At 39.5% G+C, this 21,726-nt stretch overlaps 5 protein-coding genes across 6 annotated transcripts; 1 reads left to right on the forward strand and 4 right to left on the reverse strand.

Annotated features, from left to right (window-relative positions):
* The first annotated feature begins 378 nt into the window (after window positions 1–378).
* On the forward strand, window positions 379–2,231 carry LOC133717675 (AAA-ATPase At2g18193-like). Its single transcript, XM_062144388.1, has 2 exons — window positions 379–1,506; window positions 1,593–2,231. Exons 1-2 carry the CDS (start codon window positions 544–546, stop codon window positions 2,127–2,129), a joined length of 1,500 nt encoding a protein of 499 aa, XP_062000372.1. The 5' UTR covers window positions 379–543; the 3' UTR covers window positions 2,130–2,231.
* Window positions 2,159–6,999, reverse strand: LOC133717664 (disease resistance RPP13-like protein 4). Of its 2 annotated transcripts, XR_009849873.1 has the most exons (3): window positions 6,756–6,999; window positions 2,408–5,020; window positions 2,159–2,293 (listed from the first exon to the last, which is right to left on the reverse strand). XR_009849873.1 is itself a non-coding variant. In XM_062144376.1 (2 exons), the coding sequence occupies exon 2, from the start codon at window positions 5,007–5,009 to the stop codon at window positions 2,484–2,486; it is 2,526 nt and encodes an 841-aa protein (XP_062000360.1). In that variant the 5' UTR covers window positions 5,010–5,020; window positions 6,756–6,998; the 3' UTR covers window positions 2,302–2,483. The 2 variants fall into 2 exon arrangements, 1 of the variants encoding a protein (XP_062000360.1); XM_062144376.1 differs by lacking the exon at window positions 2,159–2,293 and having other exon boundaries at window positions 2,302–5,020; window positions 6,756–6,998.
* A 563-nt stretch (window positions 7,000–7,562) lies between these two features.
* Window positions 7,563–9,884, reverse strand: LOC133717692 (AAA-ATPase At2g18193-like). Its single transcript, XM_062144410.1, has 2 exons — window positions 8,390–9,884; window positions 7,563–8,197 (listed from the first exon to the last, which is right to left on the reverse strand). The coding sequence occupies exons 1-2, from the start codon at window positions 9,374–9,376 to the stop codon at window positions 7,730–7,732; spliced, it is 1,455 nt and encodes a 484-aa protein (XP_062000394.1). The 5' UTR covers window positions 9,377–9,884; the 3' UTR covers window positions 7,563–7,729.
* Window positions 9,885–11,124: 1,240 nt separating this feature from the next.
* On the reverse strand, window positions 11,125–13,535 carry LOC133717689 (AAA-ATPase At2g18193-like). Its single transcript, XM_062144403.1, has 2 exons — window positions 12,236–13,535; window positions 11,125–12,064 (listed from the first exon to the last, which is right to left on the reverse strand). Exons 1-2 carry the CDS (start codon window positions 13,268–13,270, stop codon window positions 11,459–11,461), a joined length of 1,641 nt encoding a protein of 546 aa, XP_062000387.1. The 5' UTR covers window positions 13,271–13,535; the 3' UTR covers window positions 11,125–11,458.
* Window positions 13,536–16,560: 3,025 nt separating this feature from the next.
* Window positions 16,561–19,850, reverse strand: LOC133727230 (AAA-ATPase At2g18193-like). The gene is made up of 2 exons (XM_062154838.1): window positions 18,353–19,850; window positions 16,561–18,097 (listed from the first exon to the last, which is right to left on the reverse strand). Exons 1-2 carry the CDS (start codon window positions 19,388–19,390, stop codon window positions 17,636–17,638), a joined length of 1,500 nt encoding a protein of 499 aa, XP_062010822.1. The 5' UTR covers window positions 19,391–19,850; the 3' UTR covers window positions 16,561–17,635.
* Window positions 19,851–21,726: the final 1,876 nt, after the last annotated feature.

Genomic DNA, 21,726 nt, shown 5'->3' on the forward strand with positions numbered 1-21,726 from the left:
ATTGACAGAATTTCGTAAATAATAGGATAAATAAAAAAGGAAGTGAAACAATATTGTTAATTAACTTTTTTGGCTTTCCGTGGGAATGGAAATAAAAACTTTGCATGAAGTCATGAGCTTCCATGCTAAGGCAAAGGAAAAGCAAACCTTATTTTTGCTTTCCGTGGGAATCGAAATAAAAACTTTGCATGAAGTCATGAACTTCCATGCTAAGGCAAAGGAAAGGCAAACCTACACGAAGGTTCAAGGAAATTTCCCTCTGTTTCAGAGAATGCTGCATAATTGAGCCAGTTGACTTGGGGTCTTTGTAGAAAATGAATCGCGAGGGAATTACCATATAATTGCCTCTCTGAAACTGAAATGAATTACGTGGCTAAATGCCAAAATGCATCACACGGACAAGGATGGTTTAATAAATTAAGAGACAATGGTGCTCACTAGTCACTAGTCACTATAGCTATAAATCAAGCACATCACTAAGTTGGTTGCGCGCATGGTCTCAAAACCTGAATATTCGGAGAACTATAACCCAGTAACTTCAAAATGTATCCTCTGAATCTCAGAGAGATGCCCACAACAGCATCGTCCTTGTTCTCCGCCTATGCCTCCTTCACTGCACTCATCATGTTGGTCAAGTCCATGGCGGACCAACTCATGTCACTCATCCCTCCTCAAGTCCGCTCATACTTGTCCTCAATCCTCCACCACTTCTATGCCCCTCGCTCCGCTGACCTCACTCTCATCGTAGACGAGAAGTGTGGCCATATGATAAACCAAGTCTATGAAGCCGTGGAGGTCTACCTCAAGACCAAGATCAGTCCACTCAACGAGCGTCTGCGAGTGAGCAGAACACCCGGACAGAAAACTCTCAGCATTACCATCGACAGAAACGAAGAGATCATCGACTACTTCGACAACATCACACTAAAGTGGCGTTATGTGTGCACTGAAGCACAAAAAGGTGGGGGTGGACCGGGTGGTGACAAGGAAAAGCGCAAGTTTGAGCTTACTTTCAACAAGAAACACAAGGGCGAGGTGATAGACTCGTACCTACACAATGTGTTGGCTCGGGCTGATGCACTTAGACAAGAGGAAAAGGTCCTCAAGCTTGCTTCCCAAAATTCGGGTAGTTCCATAGATCTCCAGCACCCTTCAACTTTTGACACACTGGCTATGGACCCCAAGCTCAAGAGAATGATTATCGAGGATTTGGACAGGTTCTTGAGGAGGAAGGAGTTTTACAAGAAGGTTGGCAAGGCTTGGAAAAGAGGTTACTTGTTGTATGGTCCACCTGGTACTGGAAAATCAAGCTTGATTGCAGCCATGGCTAATTATCTCAAGTTTGATGTCCATGATTTGGACCTCAGTAGAATTTTCAACAACAGTGAATTGAGGAGGATTCTGCTGTCTTCTTCAAATCGTTCTATTTTGGTCATTGAGGACATTGATTGCAGCGTGCAAATAGAGAACCGGAAAGAGGAGAAAAGTCGACAATCTAATACCAATGTAAGTACTTAACCTACTAATCACTTTTTTTTATATTTGATTTCTAATGAATATATGGGTATTGGAATTGTGTTTGATAATGGCAGTTTACTCTCTCGGGCCTACTGAACTTCATAGATGGTCTGTGGTCAAGCAGCGGTGATGGGAGAATCATTGTGTTTACCACCAACCATAAGGACAAACTAGACCCTGCATTGTTGCGTCCCGGTCGAATGGATGTGCACATTCACATGTCGTATTGCACTGCGAGCGGGTTCAGAATCTTGGCCTCTAACTACCTCGGCATTCAAGAAAGCAACCCTCATAGCCTTTGCGGAGAAATTGAAGGCTTAATAGAGAGCACTGAGGTAACCCCTGCAGAGGTTGCTGAGGAGCTCTTGAAGAGTGATGATGCTGATGTTGTTCTTGAAGGACTTGTTGATTTCCTGAAAAGAAAGAAGGAAGAGAACAATAAAATTGATGATGAAGGAACTCAAGAAGCTGATCAAGATGCAGAAAAAGGGATCTCATCCGGTTGCGATAACTGCAATGATGGAAGTGGCGAAGAATGCGACGATGGAAGTGGTTCAGATCTTCTCTTGAAAATAATTGAGTATGACAGCCTCTCTTCCCTGGTCTCATGAATGTTTAGGCTGGGTACTGTAGTCTTTCTGATGTAACAGATCTTATGTATGGATCTTATGTATGGCGAGAGCAAACATAATAGACATCAGGGATTTCTAATATGTATGTTTACTTGGTTAGATCAAGAATTTCGATCCTTTTCATTCATCTGAATCGAACAAGCCTGCAACATGGTATTGCAAACTGCAAATGAAAATCTATATAGATGAATATACATTTAATACAATCTGACAAATCAAATAATGACAACAATATTGCAACATCTGTCATGGCTTACGTGTACATTTTACCAAGGAAATTGATAAAACTCCAGACATGCTAAAATTCGACAGTAGGACATGTATTCTGTCTTCCTACTTCCAGACACCACCTCTAAACCCAATATCCTCTATGGGAAAGGACACCAACTCGGGGCACCAACTTACAGTGACAACTCTTAATGATGGCATGACGTGTTGAACCTTCACCCATTCTTCTTCCAAGTCTGAGAGAGATTCCAACATTAAGCCCTCAATTTTCCAAACAGTATTGTCATCTCCCCAAAACCTTTCGTTCATCTTTGTAAGATTGCCCGATGATATTGAAAGATACCTCAACATAGGAAGTGAGATGGGATTGAGCCAGATAGGACTCATCTTCCCTGGATAAAACTTTAGACTTAGCTCATGGAGCTGTTGAGGAGGAAATAACTTATCCAGCTTTGTTATGAGGTCATCACCATGACTGTCAAAGCAACTTATTGACAAATGTTGCAGTTCTTGAAGATTTACCAATACATTGACCTCAGTGTCTCCAATCTCATCGGAACAAGTTAGTTGAAGCCCAAGTCTTCTAAGTCGAATCAAATTTCTGAGCTCAGCAATCCGGCAACCTTCTAACTGGCTTGACTTAGCAGGCTTGAATCCCAATAACACCTCAAGATTTGAGAGTCTTCCCAAGCCTTTAGGTAGATATTTGAGTGACCCACAATGACTTACATCGAAGACTCTTAGCTTCTTGAAAGTCACAATACAGGAGGGGAGTATCTTCAAGTTTTGACAATAGCTGACATCCAAAATCTGAAGGTTGCTAAGCTTCTCAAGTGAATGTGGAAGTTGAACCAATGGATGTGTGTTACTTACGCTAAGGTAAGTTAAGTGTTGAAGAAAACCAATCTGATTTAAAATACTTGAGAGAGGTGTATCAAAGATTGACCTGGAAAGATCCATTACTCGTAAGTATTGAGACTGACAAAACTTCGTGCCAATGTTGGAAGAAATCTTGTTCACTTCTGCGGTCTTAGTTGTAGATAGCAATGCTCGCAATTTATGGTTTGCCTTCTGAACCGTGCTAGTTGTAATACCCAAATGGCGGCAATTTGTGTCATCTGGCTTGAAAAATGCATCATCTTCTGCCATAGTTATCACCACATCCCGAACCATATCATGAACTTTACATGCGGAGATTGTTCCATGATAGGTCTTGTCCACCACTTCTAGCAAGCACCGATTTGTTAGCCCAGAGAAACAATCTTCCCCAGCTTCAACTGCTGATCGACCATTTCTGAGAGGAATAAAACCTTCTCCAATCCACCAATGCACCAATTGATCTTTGGTTATGATGCAATCTTCTGGATAAAGAGACAAACAAAGGAAACATGACTTCAGATAGGATGGAAGTTCATCATAACTCAGTTGTAGAGAAGCCATAACCGAGTTATCATTTTCTGCTAACTCATCACGAAAATGGTTAGCAATTCGCCTCCATTCATGATACCTTGATGGTTTGCATAACATTATTCCTCCAACTGCCTTGATTGCTAATGGAAGGCCCTTACACTTTTCAACGATTTCCTTTCCAACATCTTCTAGTTCTGAATGCATACACTCACCTCCACTAGCTGCAAAAGCAACATTTCTAAATAAGAGCCAACTATCATCTCTGTTAAGGCATTTGGGCCAATGTAATCTTTCTTCCTTCACTCTCATCTTCTGTGCAACCTCCTCTATCCTTGTCGTAATAATTATGCTGCTTCCATTTCCTTTAGGCAGTCCTTCATAAATCCTCAGCCACCAAGTGACATCTAAGCTCCACACGTCATCCATTACAATCAAATACCTCTTGCCTAAGAGATACTCATGTATTTTCTTCATTAACTCACCTTTATCATCTCCTACGCTGGCATCTCCCAAGTTTCGCAACATGCTTCTCATGATTTGTTCTTCTGTAAATGTTTGAGAAACAGATACCCAAATTCTTCTTTCAAAGTGCTCCTCAACACTCCTGTCATTAAATACTTTTTGGGCAATTGTGGTCTTCCCCAATCCTCCCATTCCCACTACTCCAATAGATAGTATGTCATTGTCCGCTTCAAACAGCCATTGCTTTAACTTATTCGCATCGCCTTCCAAACCAACAACTTGAGTATGGTCATACACAGGGCTACTCCATCTAGGCATTAGTTCATTTTGTGCATCAATTGGCTCTAGTTGGCTTAGAAGTGGAACTCCAAGATAGGATGAAATGTTCTGTTTAATGTTGGCAATCTTCTTATTGATTTCTCCGAGGCTCTTTCCGGTCTGATACTGGAACCGAAGTCTTGAAGGGTAGATGCACATTAGCCAACCACTGGAAATTGGAACATCATCACTCGAGTGAAGTTGACAATCTGCTAGTATGTCTTCAGCTTGGTAAATCAGTTCTCGCAAATTAGCCATAATGCTGCGAACAGTCTGATTCTTTCTCTTGAGTCTCCCAGCATCTTTGAGAAAGCTTTGCATCAGTAGAAGCTCATTTTGTAGTGTTTCAAAATGGTCCCTGAATTCACTAAAAATGCGGCTCTCTTCTGATAAAGCTCCTAGCAGTTTCTCCAAGAATACAGTTACTACAGCATCCACCATCTTGCACAAATCTAATAAGCAAATCAACAGAAAAAGGATGTCATAAATGTTCAACATCTGGGCATATAGACTCATTTAACATACTATCAATTGTTGAGTCTTCGCATTTTAGTTGGTGTTTGTTGCATATATAAGACCTAGGAAGTTGAAGAGAAGACTTCTCCATATTGCATAAAGATTTGAGTACATGAGGGCTTATAATTATAAAGAACTCAAGACGAACAATCACAATATTTAGCCAATTACCCAGGAACTAAGCGAAGCAAACATTAATTCCTACTTTCCTAGAATCAATCTAGCTGAATACATGCATCATAGCCAACTCTATAGTCACCCTATTTCAGTATCAAATTAAGCTCCTACTCCAACATGAATGTTTCCAAATCCCCTGACCCCTTGATCCTTATAAAAAGCATATTTTTCAAAATTGGTAACAAAAAAGAGGCCAAAGCTTTGCACAATAGAGAGCAAGGCCAGTGACAGTGAGACACTGGGGAGGGAGGGAGAGAGATGCAAGTTGATGTTCGGTGCCTAGAAAGTAATGCATGATCAACACCACAAGGAAGCACACTCAATTAATCTTTTGATTCTGAATCACCAAAGAAGAAGGAATCTGTTCACTCTAACAGTGGATCAACTTATCCTAAGCAAAGTGTGAAACTGCAAAAACAATGCATCTCTGCAGGGAAGGGAGCAAAGAAAATGGCAATGCATTTGTTGGTGATATCAAGCAGAAGATCACTTCAAAGGTCTTTGGCACAAAATCATAATCTAAGGCACAAAATTAGTCAACTTGATGAAGAAGAGTGTGCAGCTGACATGGAATTGGATGTGAAAACAAAACTCCTTCAAATATGTGGAAACAAAAATTCTTTTACCAACTGCAAATGCAAACTACCAATATTTTCAACCTTGATAAAGTGGCATAGTAATGGTAAAAGCTGTATCATGAAACAAAATGACTATATGCTGGAAGCATATCATTTAACAATATAAAACTAATACAGCGACCAGATAGGGTTAACAGACCAGTGTCAAAGGCATAGATGTAGGATTCAGTCTGTATCATATATACTCAATCAGTCTCAAGCAGGTAGATTAAATTAGCCGGAATTCTCATCCAGCCTAAATATTAATACAACTAGTGGCACATTTGTGCCCGAAGTATTACCAACAAATCACCACAACACCACACAGATGGGGGAAAAAAAAACCATTTAGTTTCTGTAATTTTAGACATCCTGTTCTGATCATTAAACACGTAATTATTTATCAAGGAACCAAATTCTGGCCAATAATAAACTAGTTAATAACCTCAATTGTGACAAAAAAAAAAGAACCCAGATGGCTTAGCAGAAAAAGAGTGGAACTGAAGCAATCACAACTTGTTTGAAGGAAAGAAAAAGTGAACTACTCCAAATAAACAGCAAAATAGTCAAACAGATGGGTAGCTACTGCATCATTTGCAACCAAATATGAAAAACAAACTAAACCAGATTGAAAGGGAAAATGACTTTAACCCAAACAAATGGAAACCATTTCAGAAGGCATAATGGAGAGCCCACTCCACCCACCAATTTCCAAGTAAATTCATCAAAAATTAACCATTAAACTCCAAATTCAGAAGCAAAATTCTCAGTATAAACATATAAGGTATCACATGTATTGATGCTCCCAATTTCATTGATTGACAAAATCCAATAAAATCAAAATTGTAGGATTGAGTTTGGGGCAAGTAGAACTTACATGAATTGGGTTTTGTATGGCTGTTTAGTTGCCAACTTTTGATGCGGATGAGAGTATGATCGATCACACAGACATTTACAACAGCACCCTGTAAATCTTTAGAAAGCAAGCTTAGTTCAAATGGAAGAGAAAGGCAGGTTTATAATCCAGAGGCTCAGAATGGAATTCAGTCAATTTACTAAACCATCCTTGTCTATGTGACCAATCTAGCCAATGTTGGTTCGTTTCAGAAAGGCAACATGGTAATTCTCTCACAACTATTCTCTCACAACTAGCTTGGAGAAGAGTCGAGTCAACTGGGCGTGTTTGAAAAGGGAGCTTAACGCGGTTTGAGCTTAAACCAATTATGCAGCCATTTCTGAAATTGAGCAGAAATTTCCATGAATCCTACATTGTTGACAAAGTTTCTCCTTTTTATGCTGAGTCTCTTCTTCTTGTATTTATCATAAAGACAATGTTTTAGGGTGTACTGAGCAAACCAAGGAAATTAACCAAGTTTCCTTCTAACCTTTCACTAATTAAGATTGAACTGACTAAAGCTAAATGTTCTACACTAGCAAGACTTTTCCAGCAGCACCATTTCTACACAGACTATTCACCGAAGCTTTGTATTACACATTCAAGGGTTATTTTTTTACTTACTTCAAAGTTTCATTTGTTACTAGATTTTAAAGCATAAAGAAGAATCCTTTACGTTTGAAATAAGAAATAGGCCACTATGATTGATAGTGAAGGAAGAACACCAGCATGATTTTTAATAAGCTAATAAACTGACATATATAAGCAAGAAATTCGACTTCGATTAAAGATGACACGCAAAAGATGCCTGCACATATCAGTTTGATAGTAAAGAAGTTACCCTAAAACAGAACAGTTTGATTGTTCAGAATCACAGCTAGTTCAAATTCTACAAAAGTTCCTATAGAAACATACTTGAAGATCCAACCTTTAGTAGTCACTCTACTTCTATTAATTCAGCTCAACATGTTTTGATTGTCACCATTAACATTTGGCTCAGTTTTCTGCCTCTTTACATATTGAATCTCAATTTTGTTACTCTCCTCCTCCTTTGCTTCATTTCTCTCAACTTTCTTTCTCTTGAGCAAGCTCACTAGTCCTTCAAGAGCAACATCAGCATCATCGATCCTCATTAGCTCCTCAGCAACCTCTGCAGGAGTGACCTCACTGCTCTCAATTAGTCCTTCAATTTCGCCACAAAGCCTGTGACGGTTGCTGCGATGAATGCCAAGATAGTTCGAAGCAAGTGTGTTAAAACCCCCTACAGTGCAATAGGACATGTTAATGTGCATGTCCATTCGCCCTGGACGCAGCAATGCCGGGTCAAGCCGATCCTTATGGTTCGTTGTGAACACTATGATCCTCTCATCACCACAACTCGACCACAAACCATCAATGAAGTTCAACAACCCCGAAAGCGTCAACTGCAAATCATCAAACACGTTTTAGCTAGACAGAATTAGAAATGGACACATTTTAAAAGTAAAGATCACATCTTTAGCACATAAAAATAAATCAAGATCTCATCTTCAACATAACACAAGCACATTGTAAGCGCAACAAATGACCAAATTATGGAGAAATGATCACATCTTTAAGACGAGAATAACGCTCACCATCTTTTTGGACTTATTACTCTGAAAAGCACCCTCCTCTGCCTCTCTGTTTTGGATTTCCACAGAGCAATCAATATCCTCTATCACCAATATAGACCGATTCGACGTAGACAGCAAGGCCTTCCTCAACTCAGTGTTGCTGGAAATGCTGCTCAGCTCCAAATCATAGATACTAAAATTCAAATAGTTCGCCATTGCCGCAATCAAGCTCGATTTCCCGGTCCCCGGAGGACCATAAAGCAAGTAGCCTCTCTTCCAAGCCTTCCCCACCTTCTTGTAAAACTCTTTCCTCCTCACAAACCTGTCCAAATCTTCAATAATCCTCTTCTTCATCTCCGGCTCCATCGCCACTGTGTCAAAGGTGGAGGGGTGCTCCAGATTAATGGACTTCCACAACCCCGAACCGCGAGAGTTCTCATCGCGGTCGAGTGTGAAAAGCTTCAAAACTTGCTCCTCTTCCTTAATGGCCTTGGCCTTAGCTAACACATACGGCAAGTAACACTCCATCACTTTCTCCTTGTGCTTTCTGTAGAAGCTCAGCTCGTAGTGACGCTTATCATAAGAGTAATGTCCACCATTTTTGGGCTCTACACACACAAATTTCCACTTGAGCTTCATGTTCTCGAATGTGTCCACTAGCTCTTGGTTTTTATCAATGGCGGAGCTGATGGCCTTTTGCTTAGGAGTTTTGCTGACCCTGAGACGTTCTGTGAGAGGACTGATCTTGGCCCGGAGATAGAGCTCCGCCGCGTCAAAGACTTCATTCCGGGCGATGATGCCGTCGTACTCTTCGATGACGACAGTCAAGGTGGTGGAGAGAGGGGTGAATAGGTGCCTGAGGGATGAGGAAATGTAGGTTCGGAGCAGCCCTGGGATGAGCTGGTCCGTTATGGAACGGACCAGCATCATTGAGGCAGCAAATGAGGCGTAGGCCGAGAACATAGTTGAGGCTGTGGTGGGCATAGCTGTGGGATTGGAAGCAAACATTGTGCTAGGATTGCTGAGAAAATGAGGGTGGAGGTCTTAAACTCTTGATTCTGAAGCAATATTATTGTGATGTGTGTGTTGTAGAGACTAGTTGGGAGCAGTTGTGTGTATTCAGTTTTTGGGTATGAGACCAAGTTATTATTGATTCCAAGCAATGAAGATGGTATGCAAATATGGGAAGGCCAACTGTAAAAGCCTGCAACCTCTGTGTGACTCTGGCTTTATAAAATAAAAATGTGATCTTTTCTCCATCATTTTTACCACATGATGAAGAAGTACAGTGACCAGTTGGGAGCAGTAGGGTGTATTCAGTTTTTGGGTATGAGACCAAGTTATTACTGATTCCAAGCAATGAAGATGGTATGCAAATATGGTAAGGCCAACTGTAAAAGCCTGCAAACTCTGTGTGACTCTGGCTTTGTAAAATAAAAATGTGATCTTTTCTCCATCATTTTTACCACATGCTGAAGAAGTACAGTGGATACTAGTTTGGGCTGGAACTCTTCATGCTTATATTATTTAGTAGGGTAATTTTGTAACTGTATTCTGGTAAACCTATACATAAATAAACACAGATGGCTTGAAACTCTCAAAGTCATCATCTTTGCCTCTGCATGCATTTCTCTCTTCCTGTATTTCAAGCTGTATAAACCCAGAATCCTTAGTTGATTCAATTTCTCCCTAATGTGTTTGTTTATGTCAATCAAGCCCTTGCCTTTGTGGCTTCGTTGTTCTAATTCCCTATGTTTAAGGAGGTTGTCATGACTTGCTCAACTGTGTCTTTGGGATAGATTTGTAGGGTAGCAGCAATTCCCAAAACTTGCCAGTTCATTTCGAAGTGATGAAATATTTCTCTCTTGGGACTTTTGCAAATTCACTGCAAATTACAGTTAATTTGTATAGTGGGATTACTTGTTACTATCAGTGATTTTTTTATAGGAGATAAATGGATTACAAACTTCGATCAGAACCAAAGTCTTATTGCACCTCAGTAAAAATATAGAGCTCCCTTCAACATTAAGAGATAAATGGAAGCCTCTGTAACCTATTTTCTTCTGCACAACTCAGTTTCAGTACATTTTTGTCACTGAGGTCAAATGAGAGATGGAGGTCTCAGGTTTCAAAGCAATATTGTGATGTCTTGCAGAGAGCAGTGGGGAGAAGTTGGGTAAAAGCACTTTTTGGGTATGAGATCAAGTTATTATTGATTCTAAGCAAAGATGGTATGCAAATATGGGAATGCCAACTGTAGAAGCCTGCAACCTCTTTGTGACTGGCTCTGTTAGAAAAAATAATAATAATAATTAAGTGTGATCTTTACTCCATAATTCATGGTCATGTTACCACATTAAATTCTCTTGACCAAACATGATCAGTAAAGTGAACATAAGAACAGAGAAGACTTATTTACAGATAGGAGATTAGGGATTTAGGAGAGGCATGGATAACAGATTATCAATACTACAAGAAATCAAAATTTATAAATGAGATTAAGATATCAATAAATTATAACAACACAAAGTAAGTTCTCTGTCATGACAAACCACCTACATGTGATAGATTACTTAAGTGAACTGGCTGAATAATGGAGTGGATGATACTTCTGGCGTCTACAACTATCTTCACCCAATCTCTGGGCATAACCATCTTTGAGCCAGTTACTCTTTCTGGACTACTACTTAGGTTATTTGAGATTGTCAACATTACTATCCCATTAGCTGAGATGTGTTTCTGAAGTTTATAATCCCTTGACTTGAGCATTCTCCATGGTAAGCAATTGATTAACCAACTTAACAGTGATACATGCATGCCAAGGAAACTGATCTCTAAACATGTAATTCATAAGTAGATGAGACTACAGCAAAACAATTTAACTTGACTAGGAATTCCTGCTGCTAGACCGACTCTGAAAACCTATTCTTACTAAATAAACCAAGCTAAGATTAGGTTATTGCGAGTAGAAATTAACCCGATAAGAGTTTCCAGACATTTCAATCCCTAATCAACTCATAAAGATAGCCTACTTGGCATAGCACTTGCCGATGATCAAATTGTGGCTTCTGTCTTCTTCTTCCAACTCTTCTAGCAGTTTGTGTTCACATCCTCATCCCTTTCCTGACTCTCTGTTTTGTGAGTCCCTTCCTCCTTTCCTTTTTCAGTCCCTACCTCCTCTGCTTTCTTAGTGGCTTCCTCATTTCCTTTTTTACTCCCTTCCACCTCTGCTTTATTAGTCCCTTCCTCCTCTCCACTTTTACTCCCTTCCTCCTCTGCTTTCTTAATCCTTTCCTGCTCAGCTTTTTTAGCCTTTTTTGACTTCATTTTATCATCTGCGGCCTTCTTTTCTTTGAGGAATTTGACAAGCCCTTCTAGAACAACATCTGCATCATCACTCTTCATAAGCTCCTCAGCTATAGCTGCAGGGGTGACCTCTGTGCTCTCTATTAAGCTTTCAATTTCTCCGAAGAGGTGATGAGGGCTGCTTTCATGAATGCCAAGGTAGTTAGAGGCTAAGATTCTGAACCCACTTGGGGTGCAATATGACAAGTGAATGTGCAAGTCCATTCGACCTGGACGCAACAATGCAGGGTCTAGTCTCTCCTTGTGATTGGTGGTGAACACAATTATTCGCTCATCGCCGCAGCACGACCACAGACCATCTATGAAGTTCAGTAGACCCGATAGGGTGAACTGCAATTATCATAACACAATATCAATGCCTATTGACTACAACATATATTACATGTATTCCACGTCACAGTATGTTTAGCAATGCAGATGATTAAGGATAAGAACAATCTATATTTAGGATAATGAATTGATATCTCAAGTTAAAAAGCTATTTGAAGTTTAGGAACTCACCTTGCAGTCCCTGCTTGCATGAGTTGCTGGGATTTTAGAAGGCTGAGCTGATTCCCGATTTTTGATTTGCACACTGCAATCAATGTCCTCCACGACCACAATAGAACGATTTGATGTAGAAAGTAAAACCCTTCTCAATTCAGAGTTGCCGTAAATGCTAGAAAGCTCCAGATCATATATATCAAACTTGAGATAATTTGCCATGGCTGCAATCAAGCTCGATTTTCCAGTACCGGGGGGACCATACAACAAATACCCTCTCTTCCAAGCCTTCCCAACCTTCTTATACAACTCCCTTCTCTTCACGAACCTATCCAAGTCATCTATAATCATCTTCTTGAGTTCTGGATCCATTGCCATCGTCTCGAAAGTTGCAGGGTGCACGAGATCTATGCAACTCTTGGAAGCCCCATATTGTTCCCTGCCGGTGCTATGAAGCTTCAGAACCCTTTCCCCTTGTTTAATGGACTCAGCTTGAGCAAGCACATAGGGCATGTAGGAGTCTATCACTTTGGCTCTGTGTTCCTTATCGAAACTTAACTCAAAGCTCCACTGAGATTCCTCTTCTCCATCATCACCAGGAGGCCTGAACTTATTGGTTCTGCACTTCTTTGATGATTTGGCCACGTAGGTCCACCGGAGCTCAATGTCATCGAATGTGTCCTTGACATCTTGGCCTCTTTTCTCAATGGCGAGGCTGACACTCTTCTGCTTGCTCGTCTTGCTCAGTTCGAGTCGCGAATCGGAGGGACTAATCTTGGATCCGAGGTACACCTCCACCTTGTTGTAGACCTCGTTGGGTGCCATGCCGATGTTCTCGTTGATGACAAGAGTGAGCTTATCATTTGGGCGAGGTTTGAAGAAGTATTTTCGAAGCTTCGAGTATATGTATGATCGAACCCAGGGGGGAATGAAGTCTTTGAGCTCATTGACAACGGTCTGGAGCAAGAACTTGAATGCTGTGAAGGAAGCGTAGGCTGAGAAGAGGGAGGACATTGATTTGGGCAAGTATTTGGGATTGAGAGCTGGAAACATTGTGTTGTGTTTGCTTCAGCTATGGTGGTTCTGTTGTTTGAGTTCAGGGCAGAGAAATGAGTCTCTGGGCTCTGGCCTTTGAGTAGTGGTTTAATTAATTAATAGGACTAAAGTATCAAAATTTCTTGCCAGTCTTTTTGACGGAGGATCTCTGTTTTTGACCAGTGTCAGATATCTTCATGAAGAAGGTAGAGGATCCGAAGGTAAAGCTCCTTTGTCCAAAAAGTCTATGTTCTTCCCAGTAAGATTATTACACGTGTTTCTGTTAGCTTCTCTCTTTGAACTTTTCAACCTTGGAATTATGGAAGCTGAGTTATATTCCTTTACCCCTTATCAAGAAACAGAACTCATTGATCCTACTTGGTGTTATGGAGTTTTCAATACTCTCTGGATTTGGAAGTTCGGAACACGTCAGATTGGCTTTCCATGTGAAATGTATCGGTGACTAATCTGATAGTTCTCGTCTCATTTTGGAACATTATTTCAAAATCGGGAGCACTGTAGAAGTGTTGTCTCTGTTTGGGCTGAGGAGGACCCCTCATTTGTGACATTGATGGGTGCGGGTTGCTTAATTTAGAAGCAATGTTTTTGGTGTTTGTGTTGTAGAGACCACTTGGGAGAAGTTGGGTGCATTCAGTGTTTTTTTTTTTTTTTTTTTTGTGGTGTGTAATGGATGCATTCAGTATGAGGTCCAAGTTGTAATGGTTCCAAGCAATGAAGATGGTAGGGAACTACGGAAGGTAAAAGCCTGAGAGGTATAGCTCTGTCACTCTCTTTTTTGTATCACATGGTGAAGTAGATGCTAGTTTGACGAGGAGCTCATAGCTAGCTATGATTGAGTGCTTGTGTAACTGCAATTCCATACTTGGATTTCATCGTCAACAAAGTGCTTCATTTACTTATTCCATGCAACCGAAATTGGCTGATCTCTTGTTTTTTGGGTAGATTAAAGAAAAACTTATCAAACAAAAAATAAATTAAAAAAATCAACATCAAGAGAGAGATGAGACCAAAACTTCTTATTTAAAAAAAAAAATAGATGACAGCACTTTTCTTTCAAGCTCATGCATGGCATGATCTCTTGCCTCCTTAATCTCGTTAACAATTTTCTCGAGTGCAAGTGCAACAGATTATTCTTAGATACTTCAATGGAATCGAATGACTAACAACTCTTACATCATCTATACTTTTAATGCCGGTTAGTGTTCAAGAGCTCTTACACTACATATAAACTAGACATCTTATGTGACTCTAATCTTCTAAACTGAAGACTCCTTTTTTATGTGATGAGTCATAGTCACAATCAAAGTTGAAATCAGTATCCTTAAACCCCAAACCATCTAGTGAGAGAAAGTCTCGCCTCTCTCTAGAAAGCAGAAACCCCAGATCTAGATTTCCCCCTCCTCCCCCCCCCCTTTCTTGCCAGATCTAGATCTCTCCGATCTGGATCTTTGGCTTGAAAGTCGGGGGAGATACTTTCCCTCTCCATGAGGCTTCTTCCCACCTTGACAGTCGGTGGCACACAACCCCGCCCACCATGGGCGCTTTTGCCCGGAGTTCGCCTCCGATCTGAGGCTGTGTGCCTCTCTTTCCCTTTCTCTGTTGTTTCCCTTCCGTTATGTCTGCTTTGTTTTTCCCTTTCCTTCAGTTTTCTTGGTCTATTCCTCTTGTTCCTGTCCCAATCTTTTCCAGATCTACCTTTTTCCCCCTCAAACCCACTGCTATACCGGTGCATCGCTATCTCTGGTGATGCTTATCCTATTCCTTCTGCCATGGCCTGTAAATATGCTCCTCGGAGCTCTGTTCAAAACGGGGTCTGCCCGTTAGTGCACCCGGTGATGCTACAAGAGTCTGAACACCCTTTGGGTGCCTGTCTCTTCGATCCCTTGCTGGATCTCACCTATCTCTCTTTTCAACCAGGTTTTTTGGTTGATTTCTTGGCAGATGAAGGTCTTCTTGTTGAAGATGGTTTGAGTTATATGGCTATAACTTTTGTTTCTGGGAATTTTTCGGATGGGTACTTCGGAATCGCCTTCGAAGCCCTTAATGATCTCTCGATCCGGTTGGATGTTGCTTCTGGTGGCTCTGTTCTCCATGAAGGTGGCGCTGCTGGTTCTTCCTCGTTGACGGCAACTGTGTTGGCTGACCAAGAACGTGGGCTTGCCTGGTTTAGGCCCACTATGTTTGTTTCTTTCTTGTATCGTTTGGGCCTATGTTGTCTACTCATGTTTCTTCCAGATAGTTGTCTTTCTTGTGTAATAGGGTCTCTTCTTTAATATATCAGTTCTTGTTGTTTGCCAAAAAAAAAAAAAAAAAGTTGAAATCAGTATTAATTAAGCCAATAAGGCTTATGGTTAAATTTTCAAAAACCCACAATTTACCCTTCTTTGATAATAGTTTAAAAATCTATAATTTAACACATGAAGGATAAAATAGTAAATATAATAGCAAATTGAATTTAAGAAATTACAAAAAAAAAGATCTTAGACGTTTTGTTAACTGCAATGGCAGTTTCTATTTTTTTTTTGGAGTTGGCAGTTTAAATAAAAAAATTGCTTATTAAATAAAAAGTTAACTTTTTTTTTTTGAAAAAAAAAAAGTTATTCATAATTTCATAAAAAATAAACATTTTTTTAGAGAAATTACTAAAACAAACTCTTTTTTTAGAAATAAAATATTATAGACACAAATAAAGTATAAAAAAAAGAGTAAAAAATGTCAATTGACACACGCGTGAGCGTGTGTTAAGAGGCTAGTATATAATGATAAGAATTGCTAATAGAATTTTAAACGACAAATTAGGACCACATAGAATTGGTAACCTTTTATTTTTTGCTTCTTATAAAATTGGTAACCTTGTTGGAATGAGGAAGAATGTCAAACACTTTATTTAATAAGTAAAGGTAGCAGTACAATAGTAATTGCCTCTGTGAGACTGTCAAAAACATACATCGCTAACTGTAAAATCACTCCACCTATTAAGGGAAGCTCACGAGAGAGTAAATGATACTAATAATAAAAAAATTTCGTAGAATCTACCGGTAGACTCATTGACATCCTTAAACCAATAAACCCTACAATTACTTATGGATATTAATAATAATAATAATAAAAAAGGGGGATCCTAAACCAAAAACGCCCCGGATCCCACGTTTTAATGCAAAAGCGTGGTATATGAACTCAATTGGATATTCTTCTCAAAAAAAAAAAAAAAAACTCAATTGGAAATTGGTATATATGACATTTTTCATATTTCTTTTATACGTTTAAATGCATTTAGTAATATCAGTTTTCCTTGTCCCGCGCCTTTGTTTCACTTGAAATGCACTAGTGATATCAGAAAGCCTGTAACTCCCATCTATTCTGGCACGGCATTGACGGCAACCATGGCAAACAAAATAACCACTTGCAATGAATTCTTTCAGATCAGTAAGCATATGCTCAAGAAGCAGAGATTCTTTGTAGCACATCTGCTCTAGAGTTTCTTTTAGGAATGGTGCCAAGGTGTTCGATGAAATGCCTCAATGAGCTCGAAAGCTCCATGTCTGAGAAGGGTTGACATTATCCACAAGCATAAGGACATGGGAAGATTTAAGTTACTCTACCACTCCATTTTTCGGCATCTTAATTTCATATTAAGCTATTGGAGGTTGTTAAACTTAGGTTTGATATTGTTATGTTCGTTTCTTCACTGTGACAGAGTTCTTGACCTTTTTTTGAGGGGAGAGGCAAAGTGTTTGATGAAATGCGCGATGAATTTCCCGGCTGCAGGCATGTGAGAGCAAGACATGCATGAGTACTTGGGAGGCCGTTATATGCTTCTCTGAACGAGGATAGATGCAAGTTCAGTAAGTTACTCGACTAAACCACTACTTAGATTTATCTGAGAATGTCTACATTACTGTCCAATTTCCAGAGATTTTTGCGTTCTCGACTTTCGTTCCCCTTGATTTTGCCATTCCTCATTGTAAGAAATTGATTACCGTACCCTAAGAAGTTATTAGTGATGATGGACATAGGTGTAGAAATGTAGAACTTTGGAACTAGTACTTATATTAAACAAGGAAACTAATTTGCAAACATGTAATTGAAAAGACAATGACAATGCAGTAGCACCTGAAATGATGTTAGAAAACAAATTCAGTCCTAACAATCGAAATCCTTAGCTAAACTAGGAATTCCCACTGCTAGATCAACTTGAAAAACTACTCCGAATAAGCCTAGCTACTATTCAGGTTGTTGTTGAAAGTGGAAATTAACTCGAGAAGAGTTTGCAACAATGTTCCTGATCAACTTAATTATAAAGACAACCTATGGTACATTTTCCCCAAATCAAATTGTGGCTTCTGTTTTACTCCAACTCTTCTAGCAGCTTTTGTTTACATCCTCCTCCCTTTCCTGCTTCTCTGCTTTCTTAGTCCCTTCCTCATCGGCTTTTTTAGCCTTTTTTAACTTCTCTTTATCATTCTTGACCTTCTTTTCTTTGAGGAACTTGACGAGCCCATCAAGAACAACATCGGTATCATTACTCTTCATAAGCTCCTTGGCTACAACTGCAGGGGTGACCTCTGCACTCTCTATTAAGCCTTCAATTTCTCCACAGAGGTGATGAGTGTTGGTTTCATGAATGCCAAGGTAGTTAGAGGCCAAGGTTCTGAACCCACTTGGAGTGCAATATGACAAGTGAATGTGCACATCCATTCGACCTGGACGCATCAATGCAGGGTCTAGTTTCTCCTTGTGGTTGGTGGTGAACACAATTATTCTCTCATCGCCGCAAGATGACCATAGACCATCTATGAAGTTCAGTAGACCCGACAGCGTGAACTGCACGTATCCTCACACTATCTCAATGCACACATATAACATATATACCACACACACACACACACACAGACACACATATATATATATATATATATATATATATATATATATATATATATATATATATATATATATGTATAATGGTTACCAATGCAAAGGATCAAGGATAACAAGATTTTATTCATATTTAGAATATGTAACGAATTTAAAGCTCAAGTTAGATAGCTACTTAAAATTTTAAATTTCAGTACTGACCTTGCTTGTTGGACTACAATCTAGGCTATTAGAGGGTTTGGAAGGCTGAGCTGATTCCCGATTTTTTTTTTTCACGCTGCAATCAATGTCCTCAACAACCAGAATAGAACGATTTGTAGTAGACAACAACACCCTTCTCAAGTCAGAGTTGTCACGAATACCAGAAAGCTCTAAATCATGTATATCAAACTGGAGATAATTAGCCATGGCAGCAATCAAGCTAGATTTTCCAGTACCAGGTGGACCATATAACAAATAACCTCTTTTCCAAGCCTTCCCAACCTTCTTATAAAATTCCCTCCTCTTCACGAACATATCCAAGTCATCTATGATCATTTTTTTAAGTTCTGAATCCATTGCTATTGTCTCAAAAGTTGCAGGGTGTACAAGATCTATGCAACTTTTAGAAGTCCCATAATGATCCCTACCAGAACAATGAAGCTTTAGAGCTTTCTCCCCTTGTTTAATGGATTCGGCCTGAGTAAACACATAGGGAATGTAGGAGTCTATCACTTTGGCTTTGTGTTTCTCATTGAACATTAACTCAAAGCACCACTCTACTTCTTCTTCATCATCTCCAGCAGAACTCTGCTTGGATTTGGACTTCTTTGGTTTGGCCACGTAACTCCACCGAAGGTCAATGTCATCAAAGGTATCACTGACAACTTGGCCTCTTTTTTCAATGGCGAGTGTGACAGTCTTCTGTTGATTTGTCTTGCTCAGTATCAGACGCTTGTCGGAAGGACTAATCTTGGCTCCAAGGTAGACCTCTACCTTCTCATAGACCTCGTTAGGCGCCATGCCAAAGTGCTTGTTGATGACAAGAGTTAGGTCATCATCAGAGGGATGAGTAAAGAAGTAGTACCGAAATTTAGAGTATATGTATGATCGAACCCCGAGGGGGATGAGATATTTGAGTTCATTGACAATGGCACGGAACAACATTATGAATGCAGTAAAGGAGGCATAGGCTGAGAACAGTGAGGATACTGATGTAGGTATATTTTTGGGACTGAGAGGAAACATTGTGTTCAGCATAAGTGTCTAAGCAAAGAGAACAGGGAGTGCGACTGTTTTGGTTGCTGAGAAAATGGAGGTGTTTATAGTGAGAATGATGGATGCAGGTGGCTTAATTTTCAAGCAAATTTGTGATTGAAGAGACCAGTTGGAGCACTTAGATGCATTGAGTTTTCGGTAAGAGATCAATTCTATGTATTTAAAGCAATGAAGTATTGTAAGTTCATAGGCATTAGAAACGCCAACTATAAAAGCCTGCAACCTCTCTGTGATTCTGTTTTCGGTAAGACAAGTGTGATATTCTCTCCACAATTCAGATCACAAGATGAAGTACAATGGATACTCCTTTGACCGCTAAATTTTCATTCTTACCCCCAGTCAAATAGTCACAACTTTTTTGGTGAACTCCCTTTTTGTCTATTCTTGAATGGTCAGATCGCCAAAATGGTATGAGAAAGTAGGTTCCAATTTGACTAATTAGGTTGTTTCTGAAGTTAATAAACAACAAAAACAGTCTCCAAAAGGCAATTTTCATGATCATATACAGTATAAACTTACAAAGATAGCCTGCTAAATGTAATGGGGTTAATTGACTGCGTAACTCTCCTTTAATTTCATTCTTAGCTTTGACATGGTTCTTAAATTTGTCTTCCTAGGGGAGAGGCATGTTATTTTCATCAAGCTAAATATTTCAGAGGGTGGTTTGGTTGGGGTTATCTGAGGGCAAGACATGCATGAGTACTTGGGAGGCCGTTATATGTTTTCCTGAACTAGCTAGAAAAGATGCAAGTTCAGTAAATTACTCTACTAGACCACTATGAATTATGATTTTTTTCTCAACTTTTGTGTTGTTGAGTTAACTATTCTCCATGGTGAGAAACTAATTAAAATGAAAACTTATTATTGATAAATGGACTGGGTAAAACTGCAGAACTTTGTAACTAGCTCTACGAGGGTTCTCATGTATATATGGCAATAAAACTATTTGCAAACATGTAATTGAAAACAACATCACAATACATCATACCTCATGATGTTAGAAACCCAATTCACTCCTAATAATAGAAAATCCTAAATAAACTAGGGAATCCTACTGCTAGACAGTAGACACATGAAAAACTACTCTGATCCAAATAATACTAAATATACCTAGCTAATATTTAGGTTGTTGCGAGTATTAACCTAAAAGGAGTTTGCACAGACAATGTGCATCCATCTGAACATAGAAAGACAGCCCACTAAAGGTGCATTCTCAACTCAGCTCTGATATTTAGTCTATAGGTTGAGCTTTGCAAGCCTCTAATATCAATTAGGTTGTTTTAGAAGTAGAAATGAAAATGACAATTTGCATAGCATTAACGTACTGGTCAACTCTTCAAGACAGCCAACTAAACGTAACTTGTTGAGGTCAGGGACAATCCGATAAGGAACAAGAGACGCAGAAAACGATTTCGGTTTGTGCCTTGCCCTGAGACCGTCAATATCAATCCAATTCTACCAATGAGAAAAGTGGAATTGCTTTTTGAATATGTTCATTGTTGTGGTGGATATCGAAGATTTGAGAACTTTTGTTAGGGTTCATGTAACAAAAGATATGATCTATGCGATCCTCTTTGATAAATATTGAGAATCGACCAATGAGCAAAGCCATGAGAGATGATTGGGAGGAGAAAATCAATTTGGAACGCAAGCTTAATGATCTACTGCATATGGAGGAAGTCTTTTCGAGACAGCGAGCACGTGTTATTCTGTTACTTCCATCAGAAAGCAAGTAACAGAACAAAGAAAAACACGTTGAATGGACTCCTAAACAAGGATGGAGTTTGGTGCTCTGAACCCGAAATCAAAGGAGGTTGTTTTAGATTATTTTGACTCTATCTTCATGTCCAAGAATCCTCAAATTTTTCCACACGATTTCGGATGAGATTAATGAGTCATTGTTCAAGGAATTTATGGATGATGAGATATTCAAAGCACTCAAGCAGATGCATCCTTCAAAAATTCTGGTCTTTGGTTGGTAGTGATATTTGCGCAGCTGTTCGGGAATTTCTTGACAGTGATACACTTATGCAGGAGAGATTAATGGGACGATGTCACTCTCATACCGAAAATCCCAGAACCTCAGCATATAGGTAGAAATGTAGGACACTGTAAATGACTAACAAGGGTTCCAACAGAACCATAATTCCCTAAAGATGCTAGAACCAAATTCAACCCAAAAATATAGAAATTCCTACTGCTAAGACAGATATGAAATCCTACTTCAAATAAAAGCAAGCTACTATTTAGGTTGTTGGATTGGAACTCGGAAGTAGAAATTAGCTCAAGAAGAGTTTCCACAGACAATCTGTATTCCT

Source organism: Rosa rugosa, chromosome 1, assembly GCF_958449725.1.
Source record: "Rosa rugosa chromosome 1, drRosRugo1.1, whole genome shotgun sequence".
NCBI classification, from domain to species: Eukaryota; Viridiplantae; Streptophyta; class Magnoliopsida; order Rosales; family Rosaceae; genus Rosa; species Rosa rugosa.

Coding starts and splice junctions, on each gene's coding strand:
- LOC133717675 (XM_062144388.1), top strand. CDS start 544: ATGTATCCTCTGAATCTCAGAGAGATGCCCACAACAGCATCGTCCTTG. Junction 1,507..1,592: donor GTCGACAATCTAATACCAAT/GTAAGTACTTAA, acceptor TGATAATGGCAG/TTTACTCTCTCGGGCCTACT.
- LOC133717664 (XM_062144376.1), bottom strand. CDS start 5,009: ATGGTGGATGCTGTAGTAACTGTATTCTTGGAGAAACTGCTAGGAGCT.
- LOC133717692 (XM_062144410.1), bottom strand. CDS start 9,376: ATGTTTGCTTCCAATCCCACAGCTATGCCCACCACAGCCTCAACTATG. Junction 8,198..8,389: donor GTAATAAGTCCAAAAAGATG/GTGAGCGTTATT, acceptor GATGATTTGCAG/TTGACGCTTTCGGGGTTGTT.
- LOC133717689 (XM_062144403.1), bottom strand. CDS start 13,270: ATGTTTCCAGCTCTCAATCCCAAATACTTGCCCAAATCAATGTCCTCC. Junction 12,065..12,235: donor ATGCAAGCAGGGACTGCAAG/GTGAGTTCCTAA, acceptor TGATAATTGCAG/TTCACCCTATCGGGTCTACT.
- LOC133727230 (XM_062154838.1), bottom strand. CDS start 19,390: ATGCTGAACACAATGTTTCCTCTCAGTCCCAAAAATATACCTACATCA. Junction 18,098..18,352: donor ATTGTAGTCCAACAAGCAAG/GTCAGTACTGAA, acceptor GGATACGTGCAG/TTCACGCTGTCGGGTCTACT.